Source organism: Papio anubis, chromosome 4, assembly GCF_008728515.1.
Source record: "Papio anubis isolate 15944 chromosome 4, Panubis1.0, whole genome shotgun sequence".
Classification (NCBI taxonomy): Eukaryota; Metazoa; Chordata; class Mammalia; order Primates; family Cercopithecidae; genus Papio; species Papio anubis.
The window spans coordinates 170336531-170357440 of NC_044979.1; the positions used below are offsets into that span (position 1 = coordinate 170336531).

The 20910-nt window shown below is 44.5% G+C and overlaps 1 protein-coding gene across 3 annotated transcripts in view; it reads right to left on the minus strand.

The window, feature by feature from the left end:
- Nucleotides 1–20910, minus strand: part of RUNX1 (RUNX family transcription factor 1) — a 262592-nt gene that overhangs the window by 31993 nt on the left and 209689 nt on the right. For 2 of the 3 annotated variants that reach the window (XM_017956466.3, XM_003895520.5), the window contains one exon: nt 14929–15120. The exons of the other annotated variant lie outside the window; for it this stretch is intronic. In XM_017956466.3, coding sequence (XP_017811955.1) covers nt 14929–15120 — 192 coding nt within the window. The remainder of the gene's footprint in view (nt 1–14928; nt 15121–20910) is intronic. 3 annotated transcript variants of the gene reach the window in all.

Sequence of the window (20910 nt, forward strand, 5' to 3'; positions counted from 1 at the left end):
GTGGCTCCGGCCTCTGCCCCGTCACACTCGCACACCTGTTTGCTGTCCTGCTTCTGGCCTGCCAGCCCAAGCCACAGCCCCAAGCAGGCTTAAAGGGCCGGGCTTGTGGGAAAAATTGGCACAGGATAGTATTAACTCAGAATCACAAAGGAAGGTGAAACTTGGTTAAAAGAAATCCTTTTGTAGCTGCTTCATTAAAAACACCAAAGAGGCTGACCATTCGCATTTGTTTGATGTGTCCAATTCATGCAAGTAATGGGACAGGTCGGGGTTCACCCTTGCCTGCTACCCACGTGGACTTTGTGCTCAGGACCTGTCAGTCTCCTGTAGCTGGTTGTCTCCAACAGGGAGCAGGGCTGGGGTGCTGGGTGGGGCTGCGGAGGGTGGGCATGGCTTTGAGGAGTATTTCCCTTCCTTGCTGAGTGGGGCTGAGGAGGGTAGGTGTGGCTTTGAGGAGGACTTCCCTTCCTTGCATGCTTTAAGGATTCTTCCTACAGCCAGGCATGGTGGCTCATGCCTGTAATCCCCGCACTTTGGGAGGCCGAGGTGCGCAGATCACCTGCGGTCAGGAGTTCGAGGCGAGCCTGGCCAACATGGTGAAACCCCATCTCTACTAAAAATACAGATATATATATATAAAAAATACTACATATATTATACTATACATATATTAGCTGGGGGTGGTGGCAGGCTCTGTAATCCCGACTGTGTAATCCCAGCTACTCAGGAGGCTGAGGCAGGAGAATACCTTGAACCTGGGAGGTGGAGGTTGCAGTGAATCTGGGTGACAAGAGTGAAACACTGTCTCAGAAAAAAGAAGAAAAAAAAAAGATCACTCCTCCTTAGCACGAATTCAACATTTTAAAAATGGAGACTCAGAAGCAGCCCAGGATGCTGAACCAGACCACGGGACCTAGCATCTCCCCGAGATGGTGTCTCTCCAGGAAAAGGCAGTGTGAGGGACAGCATGGTTCAGTGTCCAAGTGAATGATCCATTCCAACCCCAGAGACTGTTCCGAGGCGACCTCTGAGGCAGAACCGAACCAGCCAATGGGAAGAACACTGGGCCAGGAGCCCGAAAACCTGGATGTTAGGTCCGCTTCTAATTGGGAAAATCACTGAAACTCCCTGGGCCTCGAGTGTCTCATGAGTAAAATATAGGGCTTTGAGCAAAGAAGTGTAAGGTCCTTTCAACTTTAACAATTTACCATTTTGTCTTGTGGAACCCTGGTTATGGGAAGTTCTCCTGTTTGGGTTTGTCCAAGGAAACAAAACTCAAATGAAAATACCACTAAAACCACCAATACCTTTATCCACTCTGGGGCTATAATCACTCCTGAGGAATAAGGAGACACCAGGAGAATTATCACAGAGTAGCTGTGTGACTTGGAGAGGATCGATGGGTATAACCAACTGGCGATACAACAATGCCACCAATAAGAGCATATAAATAGCAGTAATAGTGAAAAGAATAACACTGACCATTTATTAAGTATTGAAAGTGTACCGGGATCCATGCTAAATTTTTGATAAAACTATATCTCAATCCTTGCAAAGACTTTGTGAAGGATTAATAAATACACACAACGCTTCCCATGTGCTACGCATCAAGTGATTTCTTCATGTTAACTCATTTAATCCTCACAATTCTCCCACGAGTTAGGAACTATGATTGTTACGACGGTTTGCACAGGGGGAGCAGTGACATGGGGCATTACAGACCCACATTCTGCCTTCCTCACAACGTGCATTCTGAGGGCTGCCATCTCTCTTCTGAGTCCCTTCTGAGGATGAGATGGAAAGGATAGCTCTGTCCTGGCTGGGGAGAGGGATGGACAGAAGAACTGACTTCTGCCTTAACATCTCCAGGCTGCTGTGTCTTCCTCTGAGGGAGCCACCAGTGACCAGGGAGAAAGTTAGAAAATAAGGACAATTCTTTATAGAGCGGCGAATGCATTCCCCTCCCCTACCCCAAGGCGTGAAAGAATCAAATGAGGAAATCGGGAAGAGATTCTGGAATAGGAATAACAAGATTTCCCTTCCCTTCCACCTGAACTGGCCATCAGTAATTTTGCACAAATTCAATTTTGAAGTCATGCTTCGTAATTTGTGGTAAATCATATTAAATTAAACAGATCCATGTCTGGACAACGACTTCTCTCATTTAGGAACATATGGTGGCTCAGAGCCTCTCACACAGCAAAACTATAAACGCTCCTTCAAAATCAGCAGCAGAGTGAGGGGCTCTGGGACAACCCTACTGGTTTTCCTGAGAATGTTAGGGGTGACCATTAATTCATGGGAACTGCAGTATCCAGAATGATAGAATGTTAGTGTTTAAGACAACCTGGTTAATCACTTATGTGATAGATGAGGGCCTGGGACTTGGTGGTAAAGGAAACAGTGCTGGGTCACGTGAAAACAGAGCAGACACCACAGGTAAGACATTCTGGGCAATGCTTCCCCCTAACCATGTCATGCACCTACAGGTGACTGGTGGTGGGGATTCAATGAACCAACAACATTGGTCTGTTCTATAAATACGAGCTATCATTATTTTATTACTCCCTTTGGTAAACACGTGAGCCAGGCAATGTCCTTGTCATAATCTTGCTGTCATAACTGCTGTATGATAACCCGGGTATAGACACAATCACAAACAAAGGCTACCATTTTAAAACGGGGAAGTGGGTGAGTCTTACGCTTCAAAAGCTTCTGCATTCATCTTTAAGATACCAGCCTCGTTGGATGACCAACAGGAGTGTGTCTTAAAACTCAGGCCATTATGGCTGTTCCACGTAGCGGGCGATTTACGACAAAGTATAGATGAAGATGAACCAGCCTTGAGATGAGAGAGCTAAATAAACCACTTAACGGGCAGAAAGGCCAAGTCCGAGCCCTTGAGCTTGTGCTGACTTTTACAGATATTTTAATAACTTTATCATTATATAATTTGCCATCTGATATGTGCAGAGAGACGCACTAATGGAGTGAGAGTGGCCACAACAGTGTAATAATCCCATGAGACTGAATCAAACCACCATGTTCGCTTCCCTCATATGACCTGCAACTCCAGGAAGTGCAATCCCTAGTCACATTATTTCTTCCTCCTTTTTTATCTTGAGATGTTCTTAAAAAAAAAAATCCCAAAGCAAGTGTACATATGTAGTCCTTCCAGTGATACAAAGAGGAACTGGCACAGCATAAGCTCTCTGGGTCTTAGATCTGGCTTTGGAATGACTCAGGTTGAAACCACAAAGCTGTAAGGTAAAGAGGACATCATCCATAGCAGGAACTGGCAATTTACAGGGCTGAGACACTTAACCGTCCCAGATGGGTGAGCTCCTGATACCGAAGTTAGCACTGACTCAGCGAGGGCCTTGAGGCTTGACTCACAGATCTTCCCTAACTGACACCAACTGAAGGATCCCACAGTGTCCTCCATACTTCCAGGAGGATTGAGCTGGACACTACAGTGGCCCAAGTCTTACTAAACGGAACTGATGATGTTGACTTACAAAGGCTCAGATTCAGTGACCCAGTTCAGATTGGGTGGAAGAACCAAGATGGTTGAGGAATTAAGCACCATTTCCATTCCTGGTGTTTTTTTGTTTTTTTTTTTTTTCAGATGAAGTTTCACTCTTGTCACCCAGGCTAGAGTACAATGGCCTGATCTCGGCTCACTGCAACCTCCGCCTCCCAGGTTCAAGTGATTCTCCTGCCTCAGCCTCCCAAGTAGCTGGGATTACAGGTGCCCGCTACCACACCGCTACGGTGGCCCGATCTCAGCTCACTGCAACCTCCGCCTCCCAGGTTCAAGCGATTCTCCTGCCTCAGCCTCCCAAGTAGCTGGGATTACAGGTGCCCGCTACCACACCCAGCTAATTTTTGTATTTTTAGTAGAGATGGGTTTTGCCATGTTGGCCAGGCTGGTCTTGAACTCCTAACCTCAGGTGATCCACCCACCTCGGTCTCCCAAAATGCTGGGATTACAGGCGTGAGCCACCGTGCCCAGCCCCTGGTGTGTTTTAAAGCTCAAGTTTCATGCCATCCCATAGGTGTTAGGTGACATGAGACTCACAGGTCAGGATCACCATCTCCTCTTCCCTCTGCCCATACTGATTCCCTCCAGGACAGGAAGTAGGGAATTTCATCTTTAAGAGCAAGAATCCCCTTCCAAAAAGGTTAATTCCCATAATAGGATCTATGGAGATCGGAATTGGAAGACACTTTTCAAAATCTTGAAACCCTATTGAGAAACTGCTAAACCCTAAACATGACCCTAAGGTTGTATGGAATAATGACGGCGCCCGGAATTGTGGCATCCTGTGTCTGGAGGCAGTGGCTGTCTTTTCTGCCCAATCTTTCCTACCCATGATTCAGTCGACATTTAGTCAAACATTCAGTCAAGCATTTAGCGCCATTGTTCTGTTTTCTCTTAAAACAGAAAATGGTCTATCCCATGCCATTTAGGGGAGTGTGAACTGGCTAAAACTCAACCTGAAGACTTTCCATAGCTTGCTAATCAGAAATAACCTGAATAAGAGGTGGTACATTCTTCCCCTATCAATTCTCAGGAGTGCACAGAGAGACAAAAAATAAACACGGTTGGCCAATGTTTGTTTTTAGGGTGAGTTCTATACTATTTTTCTATTATTATTTTGCTTTATTTACTGTGGTTGGTAACTGAATCTCTAACATCAAAACATGAGATGTTCTGCCAGAAAGAGATTACGGAAGAAAAGTCTATGAAAAGAAACTGGGTTTGTCAGTGAAGATTTTATTTACAGGAGTTTTGCAATTGGTATCTTTAATCTCCATAACAATTGGGCTGTTCTACTGCTTTGAAGGCAATTGTTCAATAATGAGAAGGTCCCTGTTAGGCTAAGTCTTGGAAGGAGGAATGTAACAGGGCTGGTGACAGTTGAGGCAGGTGAAACCCTCTGCCTCCGTCAATTTCCCAAAAAGTCAGGGTGGGGTGTTCTAAGGGTCAGAGGGAAGTAAGCAAAGACAGAGGTAATGAAAATCCCTCCACATCATTTAAATCACAAATACTGGATTTTAAAGAACCCTAAAATAACTGAATGCGAGTGGGTCTGAATTTCTGTTCCATAAGGCAAGGAAAAATCATGCAGATGAGTAAAACCAATTCAGTCTGGAGAACTACGCCTAATCAGAAAACCCAAGCAGTAGCTTTCTGAGAATACAAAAAGTAGCTTTCTAAGTACAGCTGTTTTTCTTATTAGCATGTATTGTTTGTTCTTCCTCTCAATACAAACTTTTGATAAACTTTGATACTACTTCATGACTACAGTAAAAGTTTCCTTTTTAAATGTCCAAATTTGAAAGGCTATCTTCAAGTGATTTGTAAATCACCATCCTTTTGAAATGGGTGTGTAGTCAACAATGCCTGGCAATAAAGTCTCTTTTTTAAAAGGCAGCTTGCTTCAAAACAACAGTGACATGCCTGACTTTGGGTGGTCAAATTCTTGAGTCCGTCCCAACTGTCTGACTTTGGTCATCATGTCATCTTCTGTTCCTACCATCTAAGCTGTCATGAGTTTTTGGAGGCTAGGGCAAGAGGCACCTGCGCCTCCTGTTTCCCCATCTGGCACTGCTCCCTGGACACAGGGAAGACAGCTCTTTCTCTATCACTGTCAGGACCTCTGGTTCCATCAGCATAGGTGCTCTAGAAAATATTAAGAAATATCTGATCTCATCTAAAAACAATCATACATTTTTCTGGCTGGGAAATAAAAGTACTATGATTTGGGGTTCAAACAAATGATGGACTGAGGTTATAGTAACACGATTGGGGCATTTGTGCATGAGATGTTCAGTTCACATTAACCTGTCCACCATGTTTGTTCTGGGGGATGGACTTGGGAGAGTTATCTCTGGACTCACCTGCTGTGCCTGGTCAATGGTCTGATGTCCCCTATCTTTTGTACAAAGATACAGCAGTTTGAATGGTGGCTCCAGAAAAGATATGTCCACTTCCTGACCCCCAGAACTATGAATGTGACCTTATTTGGAAAAGGGCCTTTGAAGCTATAATTAAGTGAAGGATCTTGAGTTCATCATGAATTACCTGGGTGGGTCTAAATATAGTAACATGCATCCTTATGAGAGACAAAAAGGAGATGACACAAAGGAGGTCATATAAAGAGGGAAGAAGAGGTTGGAATGATACAGTCTGATATAGTCATAAGCCAAGGAATGCCACCCATGGCTGGAAGAGACAACGAAGTATCCTCCCCTAGAGGCTTCAGAGAAAGTATGGTCTTGCCAACACTTTGATTTTGGACTTCTGGCCTCCAGAACTAAGAGAGAATACATTTCTGTTGTTTTAAGCCACCAAGTTTGTGGTTATTTGTTAAAACAGCCACAGGAAACTAATATACTTGTGCTGTGGTTTGACTGTGTCCCTCAAAAGTTCACATGTTGGAAACTTGGCTCCCACTGTGGTGGTGTTGAGTTATGGGGCCTTTGCAGGGAGCAAATGGGTCATGAGGATTCTTTTTTTTTTGTTTGTTTTTTGTTTTGAGACCGGAGTCTTGCTCAGTCGCCCAGGCTGGAGTGCGGTGGCACGATCTCGGCTCACTGCAAGCTCCGCCTCCCGGGTTCTCGCCATTCTCCTGCCTCAGCCTCTCAAGTAGCTGGGACTACAGGCGCCTGCCACTACGCCCGGCTAGTTTTTTGTATTTTTAGTAGAGACGGGGTTTCACCGTGTTAGCCAGGATGGTCTCAATCTCCTGACCTCGTGATCCGCCCGTCTCGGCCTCCCAAAGTGCTGGGATTACAGGCGTGAGCCACCGCGCCTGGCGGGTCATGAGGATTCTACCCTCATAAATGGATTAATGCCATCATCATATGAGTGGGTTATTGCTGAAGTGCCTTTGTTATAAAAGCAAGCTCTCTCTTGCATATACTTTCTTGTGCCCCTTGCTTTCTGCCATGGGTTAATGCAGCAAGGACCCCACCAGATGCCAGCACCATGTTCTTGGGCTTCCCAGCCTCCAGAACTGTATGAAATACATTTCTTTTCTTTTCTTTTTCATTTTTTTGAGACAGTCTCACTCTGTCACCCAGGCTGGAGTGCAGTAGCATGATCTCAGCTCACTGCAACCTCCACCTCCCCGATTCTCCTGCCTCAGCCTCTCGAGTAGCTAGGACTCAGGTATGTGTCACCATGCCCAGCTAATTATTTTTATTTTTATTTTTAGTAGAGATGGGGGTTTCATCATGTTGGCCAGCCTTGTCTTGAACTCCTGACCTCAAGTGATCTGCCTGCCTTGGCCTCCCAAAGTGCTGGGATTACAAGCATGAGCCATTGTGCCTGACTGTGAATTAAATTTCTTTTCTTTATAAATTACCCAGTCTCAGGCATTTGTTTTAACAAAAGAACTAAGACAGAAAGTTGGTACCAAGAAGTGGGGTTGTTACTACAACAAATACCTGAAAGTGCGTAAGTGGCTTTGGAACTGCATAACTGTGAAGGCCGAACAAGTTTGGAGGTGCAGGCTACAAAAAGCCTGCATTGTCAAGAACGGTTCTGCCATTAGGGGCAATTCTGGTGAGGGATCTGAAAGAAGACCTCAGAACTAGGGGAAGTCCAAATCTTCGTAGAGATTACTTAAGTGTCTGTGACCAGAGTGCTGGTAGAATGCTGGTAAAGGCCATTCTGATGAGGCTGCAGATAGAAATGAGGAACAAGGTATTGGAAACTGGAGTAAAGGCCATATTTATAAAATATAAGGTTGCAAAGAGCTGGGTGAAATTGTGTCTGTGTCCTAGGACTTAATGTAATGCAGAACTTAAGAGGGATGAACTAGGACATTTGTGGAAGAAATACCTAAGCAGCAAAGCATTGAGTATGGCTACTGTGTGGCTACTTTTAACTACATATAGTGAGATGTGATAGCAAAAGAATGACTTAAAGATGAAATTTGCAATTAAAAGAGAAGCAGAATGGAAAGATTTGGAAGATTCGCAGCCTGGCCACATAAAGAGTGAAAGTGTATTTGGGAGAGAGTACTAAGGGTATGGCCAAGCAACCATTTGCCAAAGAGATTAGTTTGAATGTGAGGAAGCCAGATTCTATTCAACCAAAACAATGGGAGAAAGACCCCCAAAAGCATTTCAGAGATCTTTGAGGTTGCTCCTCCCATCATAGGCCCAGAGCTCTAGGAGGGTAGAATGATTTTAGGGGACAGGTCTGGGGTGCCCTTCATGGGCTCACTGCCCAGGGCTGCCTCTAGTCTCTGCTTCCTGCATCCTGGTACAGCACACCTTGGTCACCCCAGCTGTGGCTTCAGTGGGCCTAAGTGTAGCCTAGGCTGTCATTCTTAAGGGCACAAATAGTATGCCTTGATGGTCTCTGTGTGGTGCTAATTCTGTAGGCATGCAGAATACATACTGTGGAAGCATGGCTTCCTCCAACTGGATTACGAAGGATGCCACAGACTGCCTAGAAGCTCAGGCCAAGACTTACCACAGGGGAATACCACTGCAGACAGTACCTACCAGGGCAATGTTGAACAGAAATGTAGGGTTGAAGCTGCCACAGAGAGTCCCCACTAAGGCTATGCCTAATGGAGACACAGAATTGGGGCTATCCCTGAGAACCCAGAACTGTAGAGCCACCAGTGTACAACTCCAGCCTGGTAATGCTGCAGACACAAGACTTCAACTTGAGAGAGGTGAAGTTTGGGCTGAGCCCAGCAAAACTGTAGGGGCAGGGCTGCCCAAGGCCTTGGGGGCCTAGCCTTAGCCCCATTGTATCCAGAAGGTAGAACATCTCAAAGGAGATTATTCTCCAGTTTTAAGACTTAATATTGTTTACCCTGTTGGATTTTGAACTTCTTTGGGACCAGTTACCCCTATTTTCTTGCCTATGTCTCTCTTTTGGAGTGGGAATTTCTACCTTGTGTCTGTCCCATCATTACATTTTGCAAGCATTGTAGAAAACTTGTTTTGATTTCACAGCCTCAGAGTTAATGGAATGTGCTTTAAATTTTTCCTTGCATCTCACCCATATCTGGTTTAGACAAGACTTTGGACTTTCAACTTTTGAGTTAATGCTAGAAAGAGTTAAGACTTTGGGGACCACTGGGATGGAATAAATGTCTTTTAAAAATGAGAAGCACATGAATTTGGGGAGGTCAGAGGTGGAATGCTATGGTTTGAATGTGTCTTCTCAAAAGTTCATATGTTGGAAACTTGGTTGCCATCCTGGCAATGTTGAGAGGTGGGGCCTTTGGGAGGTGATTGAGTCATAAGGGCTCCATCCTCACAAATGAATTAATGCTACCATTGAGGGAGTAAGTTAGTTATCATGGAGGTGGCTTTGTTATAAAAGCAAGCTCTCTCACAGATGCTCTCTTGCCCTTCCACCTATCTGCCATGGGATGACTCTCAGCAGATGATGGCACTTTACTCTTGGACTTCCCAGCCTCCATAACTGTGAGCCAAATAAACTTCTTTTCTTTATATATTACCCAGTCTATAATATATAAGACTAAGACAACTTGATATTATTGATGTTGATCATAACAGCTAACAGTTTTTGCATGTTAACCATGGGCTGGCTCTAATGTCCACTGCTTTATGTTTCACAACGGTCCTAGGATTTTGCTAGCATAAGTATTACTCCCCTTTTGCAGATAGGAAAACTAAAGCTTTAAAAGGTTAAGTGACTTGCCAAAAGTCCTATAGTGAATGTGGTAGAAACAAAGGCAGTCTGCCTGCTGAGCCCGCATTCTTTCTTAGCCACTATGGTCTGCTATCTTTCTTGGCTATTAGATTCCCAGCCTTCTGATATGTAGCCATCAATATCAAAGACATGCTCCAACTACATCTTTGCTGATACTATTATTCTTCCAAATGAGACCTTTTAGTGCATGGGTGTGCTGGCCTACATATTTACAAGCATAAGGGGAAAGTTCAGAACATATGCAGTCTACAGAAGAAATATTTTATCATGAAGATCAAGCCCTGCAGTGAATCTCTGCAGTCATCCCACTGGTTTTCATTTCCTCTCTCTCTCCCTTCTTTCCTTTAATTATTTTTATTTATTCCTGCGAACACCTGATTCAGGCTTGTTTTCAGGGTAAGATTCTAACGCTGTAGACCTGGAAAGGCTCTCACACCCTACTACACCTTGTTAAAAGTTATTTTTAAATAAAATCATTCACCTTTCATGTTTGTAGCCTATCATATATATTAATTTCTCACACTCTGAATATGTTGCTTTGTGTAACCATTAAATGACCATTTATAGATTTATATATGAGGATTTCTAGTGTTTAATTGTAGCCTCCACTTCCAAGGTAATAAAATAGCCCCTATCCCCTTTGTTTTTAAACTTCAAATTGCTAGAAGAATAAGGAAGAGAGGGAAGGAGAGAGAGAGACAGAGAAAGGAAAGCAATGCAATGCAGTTGGGTATTTTACCTCCAAGGCTGAAAAGAGGATTTATCTCCTTCTCCTACAGGAAGGTGGAAAGGTTTTCTTCCTTTTGTCCATCCAGATGATAAAGAGAGAATCAGACGGACTTAAATAACTCCATAGAACTGAGAAACAGAGTCGTTTCACTATCTCAGAGTTTTGCAGACAGCAGCACCGGAATATAGACCTTCCTAAGTAACTTTAATTTTTGGGGAAAATCATTAGCAAGACAAAAGTTACTTGGAATACTAAAAATCAGGAGATGATTTGAGAGGTCAGGGGCCCCTCTTGGCCATATGGAACTCTCAAAGTGAGGCATGCACACTCATAAAAGTGGATCAGATGTTGACTGGGTTTGGATGATAAGCGCTTGGTCCCAATGAACTTCAAAAGTAGGGAGGCAATGGCCCCAGTAAACAGAGTGGCTGGTAAGCCTTCTCCCTGCTCGTATACCCTCTTTCCCTCCTATTTAGAGATGCACTCTTCTGAGTTTTCTTTTCTCCCAGACTTTACAAATGAATGCACATGTACCAAAGGAGACAGTGTATTAAGGTGCCCACTACACAGCCTGGCCGCAAAATTCTTCTTCTTCTTATCAACATCTAATTATAATAGAACACGTTCAATACAGGAATGCCAAGTGAGTGGATAGCCCAACACTTCTTCCATCCCTTCTTTGGTGATTGAGATTCTTCTCGACACTGGTCAGCCCTGTAGTAAATCGATCCTTGACCCAAGAGTGCATGCCCAGGGAACTGCCTCCCCACTTGCACTGGCTTTGTAGCAAGGAAGGTCTGGGTTTGCGTCCCAGTTCATCACTTACAATCTTTGAGATATTGGGCAATTTTTAACCTCTGAATTTTGATTTCTCTGTCCATAAACCATACCATAGGATTGTTGAGGGAATGGAATGATATATACAAATGTCTGACCCATGTCAAAATAGCTCACAACTGGCCCAGTTAAAGAGTTAAACCTTGGCTGGGCGCGGTGGCTCACGCCTGTAATCCCAGCACTTTGGGAGGCTGAGATGGGTGAATCATGAGGTCAGGAGATCGAGACCATCCTGGCTAACACAGTGAAACCCCGTCTCTACTGAAGATACAAAAATTAGCCGGGCACGGTGGCGGGCGCCTGTAGTCCCAGCTACATGGGAGGCTGAGGCAGGAGAATGGCATGAACCTGGGAGGTGGAGCCTGAGTGAGTGGAGATCGCGCCACTGCACTCCAGCCTGAGTGACAGAGCGAGACTCAGTCTCAAAAAAAAAAAAAAAAAAAAAAAAATAGAGTTAAACCTTCCTCCTACATGTTTATGACAACCAGCATGCAGAAGAACAACAAAATGGGCTTCCTAGTTTATCTCGGTTTCAGTTTTCTGTACCAGCATCTATTACTCCATCCTCATATTCCCAGAAAGGAGGAAATTATGACACCTTAAATGTGATACATATTTGGTTAATCAGGGGTGAAATTTTAAAATCACTCACTCGGGTTGCCCAAACCCCTCTCTAGGTGAGAGTTGTGACTGAACAGGCATCAGTACCACCAGCTCTAGAATCTGCCCTGTTCTATCTTTTGAAATAAATGAAAAAAGAATTCTAAGACTTGGGTCATAGAAGTTAACAATGGTGTCTTGACTGGGAGAAACGTGTAGCCCAAGGGTCTACTCATGACAAAATGGCTTTCTAGTCAAGTTTAAGACCTGGTAAAATAGGAAGTTGAAATAAACCTCAGCCCTTTAATAGTTAAGACCTCAACAAATAAACAGTGGTTTAGTGGCATGGCAACCTGCCCCCTCTCAATCTGTACCGTGCTTCAGAGAATTTGAGATGTCTATTTTGAGTGACCCTCCAGTACATGTGATTCTAGGTAAGTATTGGTGCTATTCTATATCAGCATTTTCTTGCTGACAGAGTTAGAGGAGCTGGCATAACCCTTCCAATAAAGTCCTAGCAAGGTAGGGTTCCTGAGCCTCTCTATAAATCCCAGCAAGCTCTCCAAACCCCCAGTTACTGACATTTCTATAAAGCTGAAAAACATTCATGCTCCTGGACAGCACCGCTGTAGAACTGCTCTGACAAATTGGATATTTTTCTGAATACTACCACTGCCATTTCAAAGACAGCCATAAACACATGCTGTATTTCTTAAAGTATCTTTGTAAATATAACATAGAAACTTCAGGGCTGAGCCTGGAAAATAAGCATTTTCCTACATGTCAAGAACAAACCGAAGGTCTTGGCTGACCAACACTTGCATATTACGCCTGTTAACGTTCCAATTTCAAGAGAAAGAGCCCAAGGGTCTACTCAAAACATGATTAGTGGAAAACAGCGTTTTCTTATAGGAAAGAAACAACAAAAGGAAAAGGAAAAGTTGTTTCACATGAAAATATTCTGGATACTTATTTTTCAAAAGTTGCTCCTAAAATTTTACAAGTGAAGTACTAAATATCAAATTCATATTTTGGAAGGAAAGAACACAAGCAATATAGTTCACACATTCTTCAGAGTAGCAACCAAGCCCCTAGGGAACCCTAAAAGGGAGTTATGATTTCTTCAATGTTGCAGAAGTAAAAAGTTTTCATGAGGAACAAAACAGGGGCGATGCTAAGTGTTAAACCTGATCCTCTGCTAAGCATATAGGACTCCAAAGAGCTGACGAATGCCCATCACATGGTCCACAATAATGCTTTTGCCCAGGAACTTCGGGATGAGAATTCAATGCGCAACTTGCCCCCATTTTTTTTGTTGTTGTTAAAGAGGCGTATCTGATGAAGAAGGAAATCCGATTAGATTCACTCTTCACCAAAAAACAGAGCAACTCAATGGTGACAATTTCAGTTTTCCCCCATGGGGCTGAATTTTCCATTGCCTTTAAAAATGCTCAGACTTTCTGTTCCCATATCAGCAGAAAAAGGCAAATCCCTTCATCAATCTAGTAGTATAAATGGCCACTTAGGCAATGAGAGACTAAGAAAACAGTCTTCCTTTTGATTTTACACATGAATAGATGATGAGAATTAGCTTAAATGACCTTAAAGGCAAGATGAAAGAATCTCCTTGAGAGCTGTATCCTCTTTGGAAGCAAAGTATTGTTTTGCCCCAAGCCCATCTCGCTCACTTAACAAACCATTTGACTTAATTTGCCACATATGCTTGTATTTTGGAATTTAAAAAAATCAATGTACACATTTTAAGTCATTATTAATGATTATTATGTAACAGGAAACCAATGGTTTCATGGATCCTCTTCCTGAATACACCTAAATGAACCTATAGATGACAGGCAGCCCCCCAAAACATCAAGCTTTAGGTTTCTGTTTGTTTACAAAAGGGTTACTCCACAGATAGGCCACTTAGCTGTGTGCATACTATCTTCTTGGAAGATTTATTTGGAAATTTTCCAATTCAGTAAAAGAGCCTCCCCCAGAAACCTAACTGAGAGCGAATGGCATGGGCTGTCAAGCTCTATGGGAGACAGTGGGCATGCCTTTTGAGAACCCATGTTTTAACCCAAAATAGAGAGCTACTGGCCTGGACACCCAAAAGAACAGATGATATTTGTCCATCCCACAATACAACTCACATACAGAAAATGCCTGGGGAAGCTAATTCCTGCTGTCCGAGAGGGGCAAGGAGCTCCCACATCGATTGCTGGCCACCTGCCCTTTCCCCCAGATGTGTTGCTTATCTTTTCCTTAACAAGCCTGCTACTTTGAGAAAGAAATATCACTGTAAACCATATCACACACAGCTGCATCCTGCATGGCACAGAGGAAAGTCTGCATTTTGGATTTCTGAAACGGTATCACTGAGCAAACAGTCATTGACGTCACTGGTTCTACAGTGTAAATGAACTTCTTGTATTATCTAATTGGGCACAGTGGGCCTCAGGCAATTATTGCATCTTACAGTGCTTTAGTAATTGCCAGCTAGCCCCATGGGATAGGGGGACCTGCATTCTATATTGATATGCAAATAACACCCTTGATGTGATGGCATCCATATATTTCTACTATTTCTTAATAATAATAACAAAAAAACACTAGATACAAAACCCACAAATAATCTGGCAATAGTGAGAACTTGAAACATCCCCATCTTCACCTTGCTTGACGTGTGTGTGTGTGTGTGTGTGTGTGTGTGTGTCTTCAAGTCTAATGGGTAGGTAAAAAAATAGCATAGCCAAAGCTAACTCTTAAAAAATTCAAGAGAGCTATCTATCCAATATGGATATCCATACCCAGAGCGCCTCGTATCCTCTGTAGCAGTGCTTTTCCTTGTGGGGATCTGGTTGCAAGGCAGATCTGACTTGGTGGGTCTGGGGTGGGGCCCAAGACTCTGCATTTCCAACAGCTCCCAGGTGGTGCTGTTGGTTCGAGGCCTTTCTCTGAGCATCAAGGGGAAACCCCAGTGGGTCTGGGAGGGTGTTTGCACATGGGACCCAGCTGTGGGTGGTGGGCTCCGTCTGGTACTTACCCTGCATCTGACTCTGAGGCTGAGGGTTAAAGGCAGTGGAGTGGTTCAGGGAGGCACGAGGGTTGGGCGTGGGGGCTGGGTGGTGTGGGCTGACCCTCATGGCTGTGCGCCGCAGCTGCTCCAGTTCACTGAGCCGCTCGGAAAAGGACAAGCTCCCGGGCTTGGTCTGATCATCTAGTTTCTGCCGATGTCCTATTGTGGGGAGCAGGGAAGGGAGGGGATGAGAAGAGGGAAGGGAGGCAGGGAAGGAGGGAGGGAAGAGATCAGAAAAAGTATTGTGGATTTCCTAAAATTGGGGCTTTTCTTGTCTTTCCCCTCTCTCCCCTCACCCCAACATAGACTTGGTAGAGATTTGCCCATTGGACTAGCCGCCAGTGGGAATTTGGGGCCACTGTCCTCTCAGCAGAACGGGCCCCCTTTCACTGCCCTGGCCACAGAGTGCTCCCCCAGTCTGGGCCTCAGCACCCTCCCCAACCCTCTACACCCACTTCCAACGGGCACAACTCAGTGGGATACGGAACTTGGTGGTGGTGGTGGTGATGCCGGGAGGAAAAGAGGTGCATTAATTGTTGGTACATGGCCACATGCCAGGGGCTATGCTATGGCAGCCAGGAAAGGTGGCTGCCCAGGAGCATCAGAACGGCTGTTCCTTACTGCAAACCCAACCACCGACTGGCTTTAGAGGTGGCAAAGTGGGCCCTGCAGCTTATTGGCAGGGCTCCGTCCAAGAAGAAACGAGGCGTGGCTGCAAACCCCCAGCCCCTGGGGAGGTCAGATTTCCAGGCACATGCAGGGCACCCTCAGCCCCTCAGCCCCTCAGCCCCTCTCCCTTTCCCTCTCCTCACAGGCTTTTCACAAGCATTCCTTCTTCCCCAAAGCCGACTCCCCTGTGTACCCTTAAGAAGGAGTTGACAGGAAGGCCTCGCCTGTGTCTTGTCCAATATTCCCAGCAGAATAGGCCCCTGGAGCCCAGGGGTAGCTGCGGCCTATCTGGTGAGCTTCCCCAGGGGGCTCAGGACGGGTGGGATGGGATGGTGGGCCCCTCAGTGTCTATACAGATAATAAGTGTCCTCATCATGCTCTTCACCAAAACAACTGTCACCAGGAAGCAGCAAGCAGAGGCCACTCACAGGGGACTGGGGCCTATGGTTTTCTCAAAATGTCCTTAAACCAGAGCCAGTCCTATCAAGCACAGCTGAGGCTCCAAGGTAGGGAGGCAGCCACAGGAGGCCTGGGCCATTCATTTCTCTGTTAAAAACAATGGCCTGCTGCTTCCTCAGCCTTATGGTTCCAATAAAGAGTCCTTGATCAATTGCACAACCCCTGTTCCCTATTGTCAAGTGTCCCCAAAGCCAGACTGAGAAGCAGCCTGCCCGCTGCCCCCATAAAGTGCTCTTTCACGTGCCCTGACCCAATCCTAGACTAGAAAGAGGCTCCCTTGATTCCACTCCCACAGCCTGGGGTAAGAGCAGACCACGAGAAGTGCACTGTAGTCCAGCTCCCGATGGCTACGATTATAAAATTAAATGGTATAACTTGCATTATGGCTGTAAATCTCCATGGCTGGCCATTTCTTCCTGCTGCCAGGCCCCTTGGCACAGCTGACACTGTCTCAAATTCCAGACCAGAAAAAAAGGGCCCACTATATTGCAGTGATTTTATCATTAACGAGACCTGTTTGGCTCCAAAATGAGGAAAAATACTTAAGCATAATATTTGCGTAGTTCACATGCAACGCCCCCTCCTGTCATGTGTCACCAAGGCAAATCTGGACTCTGATTCAGCGCTCCAGCCCACAACAGGGGACTTGAACGCAAACAGCCTGAGTCACGCAGGTCAGCACACATGTGGGAGGCCTGTTCTCGGCTGAGTATTTTAAGCACCGGCTTTGTGGATGAAAGGCCATGGGGCCAGGTCTTGGAGCAACTCCCATCATCCCTTTCCCTCAGAAGTATGAAAATGTCTTTTTTCTAGAACGCCCTGTGTTGGTCAGTCATGGTGTGACTCAGTGCCTCTGGATGAAGCCTGCCTTAGCTCCTCCCTCCTCTTATCTCTGCCATAGATCCTTGGCTTCCTGATGATCAAACTGAAGAATCTGCAGCTTTCTTGCAGAAAAACAAACAGTTCCAATGGAACAACCATTCAAAACATAATAACTCAGCCCTTTAACCTCCTACCACAATCTAATGCCTGGCGTTACGAGTTAGGGGAAAGAAGAAGGCAGGACAAATGGTTGTGGAGAGCTGTCTGCCTCAGAAATAATGCCAGTCGGCAAAGGCTGCTGGCAGGTTTTGTGTTCATTTCAAAACTTCACATTCCTCGGGCACTTAGTGGCATTTTTGAAGAACACTGTTTCAAGGACAGGGGAGTGATGTGAGCGAGGTCATTCTGAATACACAGCACTTGACGTGGTAGAGTCCACAATCAGCCTTGGAAGAAAGGCTCTTGCCAGTTGTGTCTCTCTTAGCCAGCAAGCGTGGGGACCTGTGCCATGGAGACACCCAACAGGAATCATCATTTCAGGTAAGCCAGTCCTGTGCTCAGGCACAACGTGAGGTTTTTTTGTTTGTTTCTTTGTTTTTTGTTTTAATTAGTCCCCCTCATTACCATAAACTAAGAAATGAGAGCTTTAACTTGTGAGCAATTTCTATACCAGCTGACACCTGCCAAAATTGTAGTCATTTATAGAGATTAACTGATGACTGTCTGCTTTAGCAGAAGTGTTCAGGCATAACTCCCGGAGAAAACAATTCTTCAGTCTAAGCTGTTTTCTAAGCCCTGGGAGTCTCAGGGCTGAGTTTAATGCTGGAGGATTGGGGAAGAGCCCACTCTACTCTCCCCACGTGTGTTCCTGGGAGTAAGTAGGAACATTATTGCCTTAGTAGGGGGTCTTGACCCTCAGGCTCACAGTGGTGCTGGAGAGCTGTAACACCAAGGCACAGGGGAAATGAGAAGCATTATCATATTCAAGGTGTGGTTCGGATGCACTTACAAGCTAGATCAAAGGAACATCTAATTCTTACTTTCTGAAACCATCAGACCTCATGTGCCAGATAGCAATATTTTGCGTGAAATATAGGAACTTCCGATATGAACTTTCCAGCTGGGGAAAATGAATACTTTATGTCTTCAGTTTCCTGTATCTGTGTTCAATTAAAAGGCTCATTTGCCCCCTGAATTAGAAATAGAGGACTATGGAAAATGTCTACTATCCAATTCACTTTTCTTCTTTTTCACTGAGTACTGGGCTTTAGAGGGCAGCAGGGACTTCAACCCTGCGTCAAGCCCTTGGGTAGAACCGGGATGCAGCTCTGAACACCTGCATGCTGGCAGCTTGGCTTCTTCAGCATGTTTGAAGTCAACTGTGAATGTTTACAGGACGGTGCTTAAAGTAGTGGGCATGTCAGGATTTCACACTGGGACATCTTAATCTTAAGCAGAGTTGAAAAGCGTCCTAAATTCTTCTATTACCATTTTCTCATTTTTGAAAAAAAGAAAAGTACTTGGTTGGAATTTTACTATGTATGCAGAGTCATAAAAATCCAAAAAAGGTGAAAAAGTATATGTAATACAAATAAGTCAATGCCATTTGCTAAATTTTACTTCATTCCAAAGGCATTTCTGTTGTTTTTGGGGTTGGCTGCTCACTAGGGCAGCCTTAAATGTTATATTTTGTGACGGATAGTGAGACCAGCTTTCACTTTTCTGCTGTACAAACTAAACTGAGCAGGTATGCATATCTCATTGATAACTGAGCTGCCTTTTTAAAGACACCATTGTGATCTGTGGCTGTAAGTAACGGAAATATAATATATGATCTTCCATTAAAGAAACTAGATAAAGCTAAATTGTCACCATTTCTTGGAAATTTGTGGTTAGAGAGAATAAAGAATTTTCTGGCAGTCAACAACATATTAGTCTACGTTTCTGATCGGGGTTTACTAGTTTTCCTGATAGATTCTCAGCAGAAAAATGGGGAAGGTATATACTCAGAAGACTGTCATGATGCGCCATTGAGCCAAATCTATGCAAAAGCATAATACCAAAAAGATATATATATATCTGTATATACACGTATAAAATTGTGGTTCTTCTAAAAGCATATAAGAATTTTATATAGTCAATTTTGAAAGGACATCTGTATTTCAGGAGATGTTGGCCAGTCAATGGGATACTCCCTGCATGAATCTGGATATAAAAATATGGGGTTTTCTTTCCTTGGTTTGTTACTGTTTTATGACGATGGAAAAGAAATCAATGTGTGTAGAGAACAGCTTACTTTTCCTGGTATCAGAGTCTAACCTTTAGGTTGCGGGGTCATTAGGATTTCAAAGTGACAGTACTGAATGTGACCCTTCCTAAAGCCCCTTGCAGGTGGTGAAATAAATCTCCCTAATTGCAAACCTAACCATCTGCTGGCTAATTTAATGTTGGGAAATATTGTTCAATATTATATATCACATGTATATTATATATACTATATGTATATTATATATAATATATACTATATGTATATTATATATAATATAAACTATATGATGGTATATAGAATGTCAATATACATTCTAATTCATATTATATATGCATGCTTATATATCGTCTAGTGCTACATAACTATGGGCAGCCTCACTTTCCCCCGCCCCAATTTCTTCTCATATCGTTAAGCTAAGACACCACCACAAGGCTGGAGTACTTCAGAACTGGAGAAGGGCCAGAGAAATCAGCCTTGGTTTTTAACTGATGTGTGGGAAGTGAGGTTCAGAGAGGTTATGTCATTTGCCCAATCTCACAAAGTCAGTTACGGGAAGATGGCAGGTCTGAAAACACACCCATCTCAACACCCACGGACACACACACTCAGGATGTGCTCTCAGTGCACCTACAAATTCAACACCCACCGACACACACACTCGGGATGTGCTCTCAGTGCACCTAGAAATACACATTTCTGTGAACTCAGAGCGAACAGAGTGGAGAAGTGCACAATGCTACATGGTTTTAGATATCAGAGACACGAAAGCCCCTGAACGTTTGCATTCTGCCTCGACCGTCTCACTTCCGCTCCCAGTGTGTGTGTAGAATCAGAAGACAGCCCCAGCCACACTGTGACCTGCAGGCTGTGAGGCTGTTTCACCTGCTTGAGCGGGCAATGGAATTACCTGGGCATTCTAGCTTGGGAGGTTGGTCTGGGGTGAAGGGCCTGAGAATTTGGAGTCCTAATAAGGTCCAGGTGATGCTGAGGCTGCCGATACAGGGAGCACACTGGGAATACCTGCATGGAAGGGAGAGCTCCCCCTGGTACTCAGGCTTCCACTGTGCATTACTACTTCCCTTCTCCTACCTGCTTCTGATGTGCTGTGTGCTGGGGAAAAACACATGAACTAAACATGCCTGAACTGTGTTTAGACTGTGTTCACGAGCAATGACTGACGGCCTCCTTTTGGTGATAACTATTTGGCCGTCTTTTCATTTTTTTAACTCTTCAATACACACAGAGCAGCTGAAAATGCCCAAACTCTGCCCTGCAGATAGGCAGGTGTGTGACTGTCTCTGTCTCCCACAATAACTGGGCACATTCTGTTCCAGTCAGACTGATTATCATGACAGTCTCAAATCTGAGAACCCCAAATTCTCAAGCAGGAAGTAACTTCTGCTGTGCCATCTGTGGAAAGGCTTTGGGGAATGGCGGGGAAGGGTTACATGGAACCTTTATTCCGTTCCACAAATGCAGCAGCTAAGTTCTCTGAGTGCCCACAGGAGCGGGTGTTAATGCAGATGCCACAATCCTCCTCCCCTCTAGAGAAGCAACATGGTCCCAGGGAGATGTGAATGCTCGTGTAGGCGTTAAGAATTCTGCATTCTAAATCTGCTTTTCGACCAAACTTTGCTGTGGACAAGAACAAGTCTCTTCGTCACTGAGGCTCCACATCTGGAAGCCTGGAATTAAGAGACTATGAGGATTACTCCAAGGGACTCTAAAAG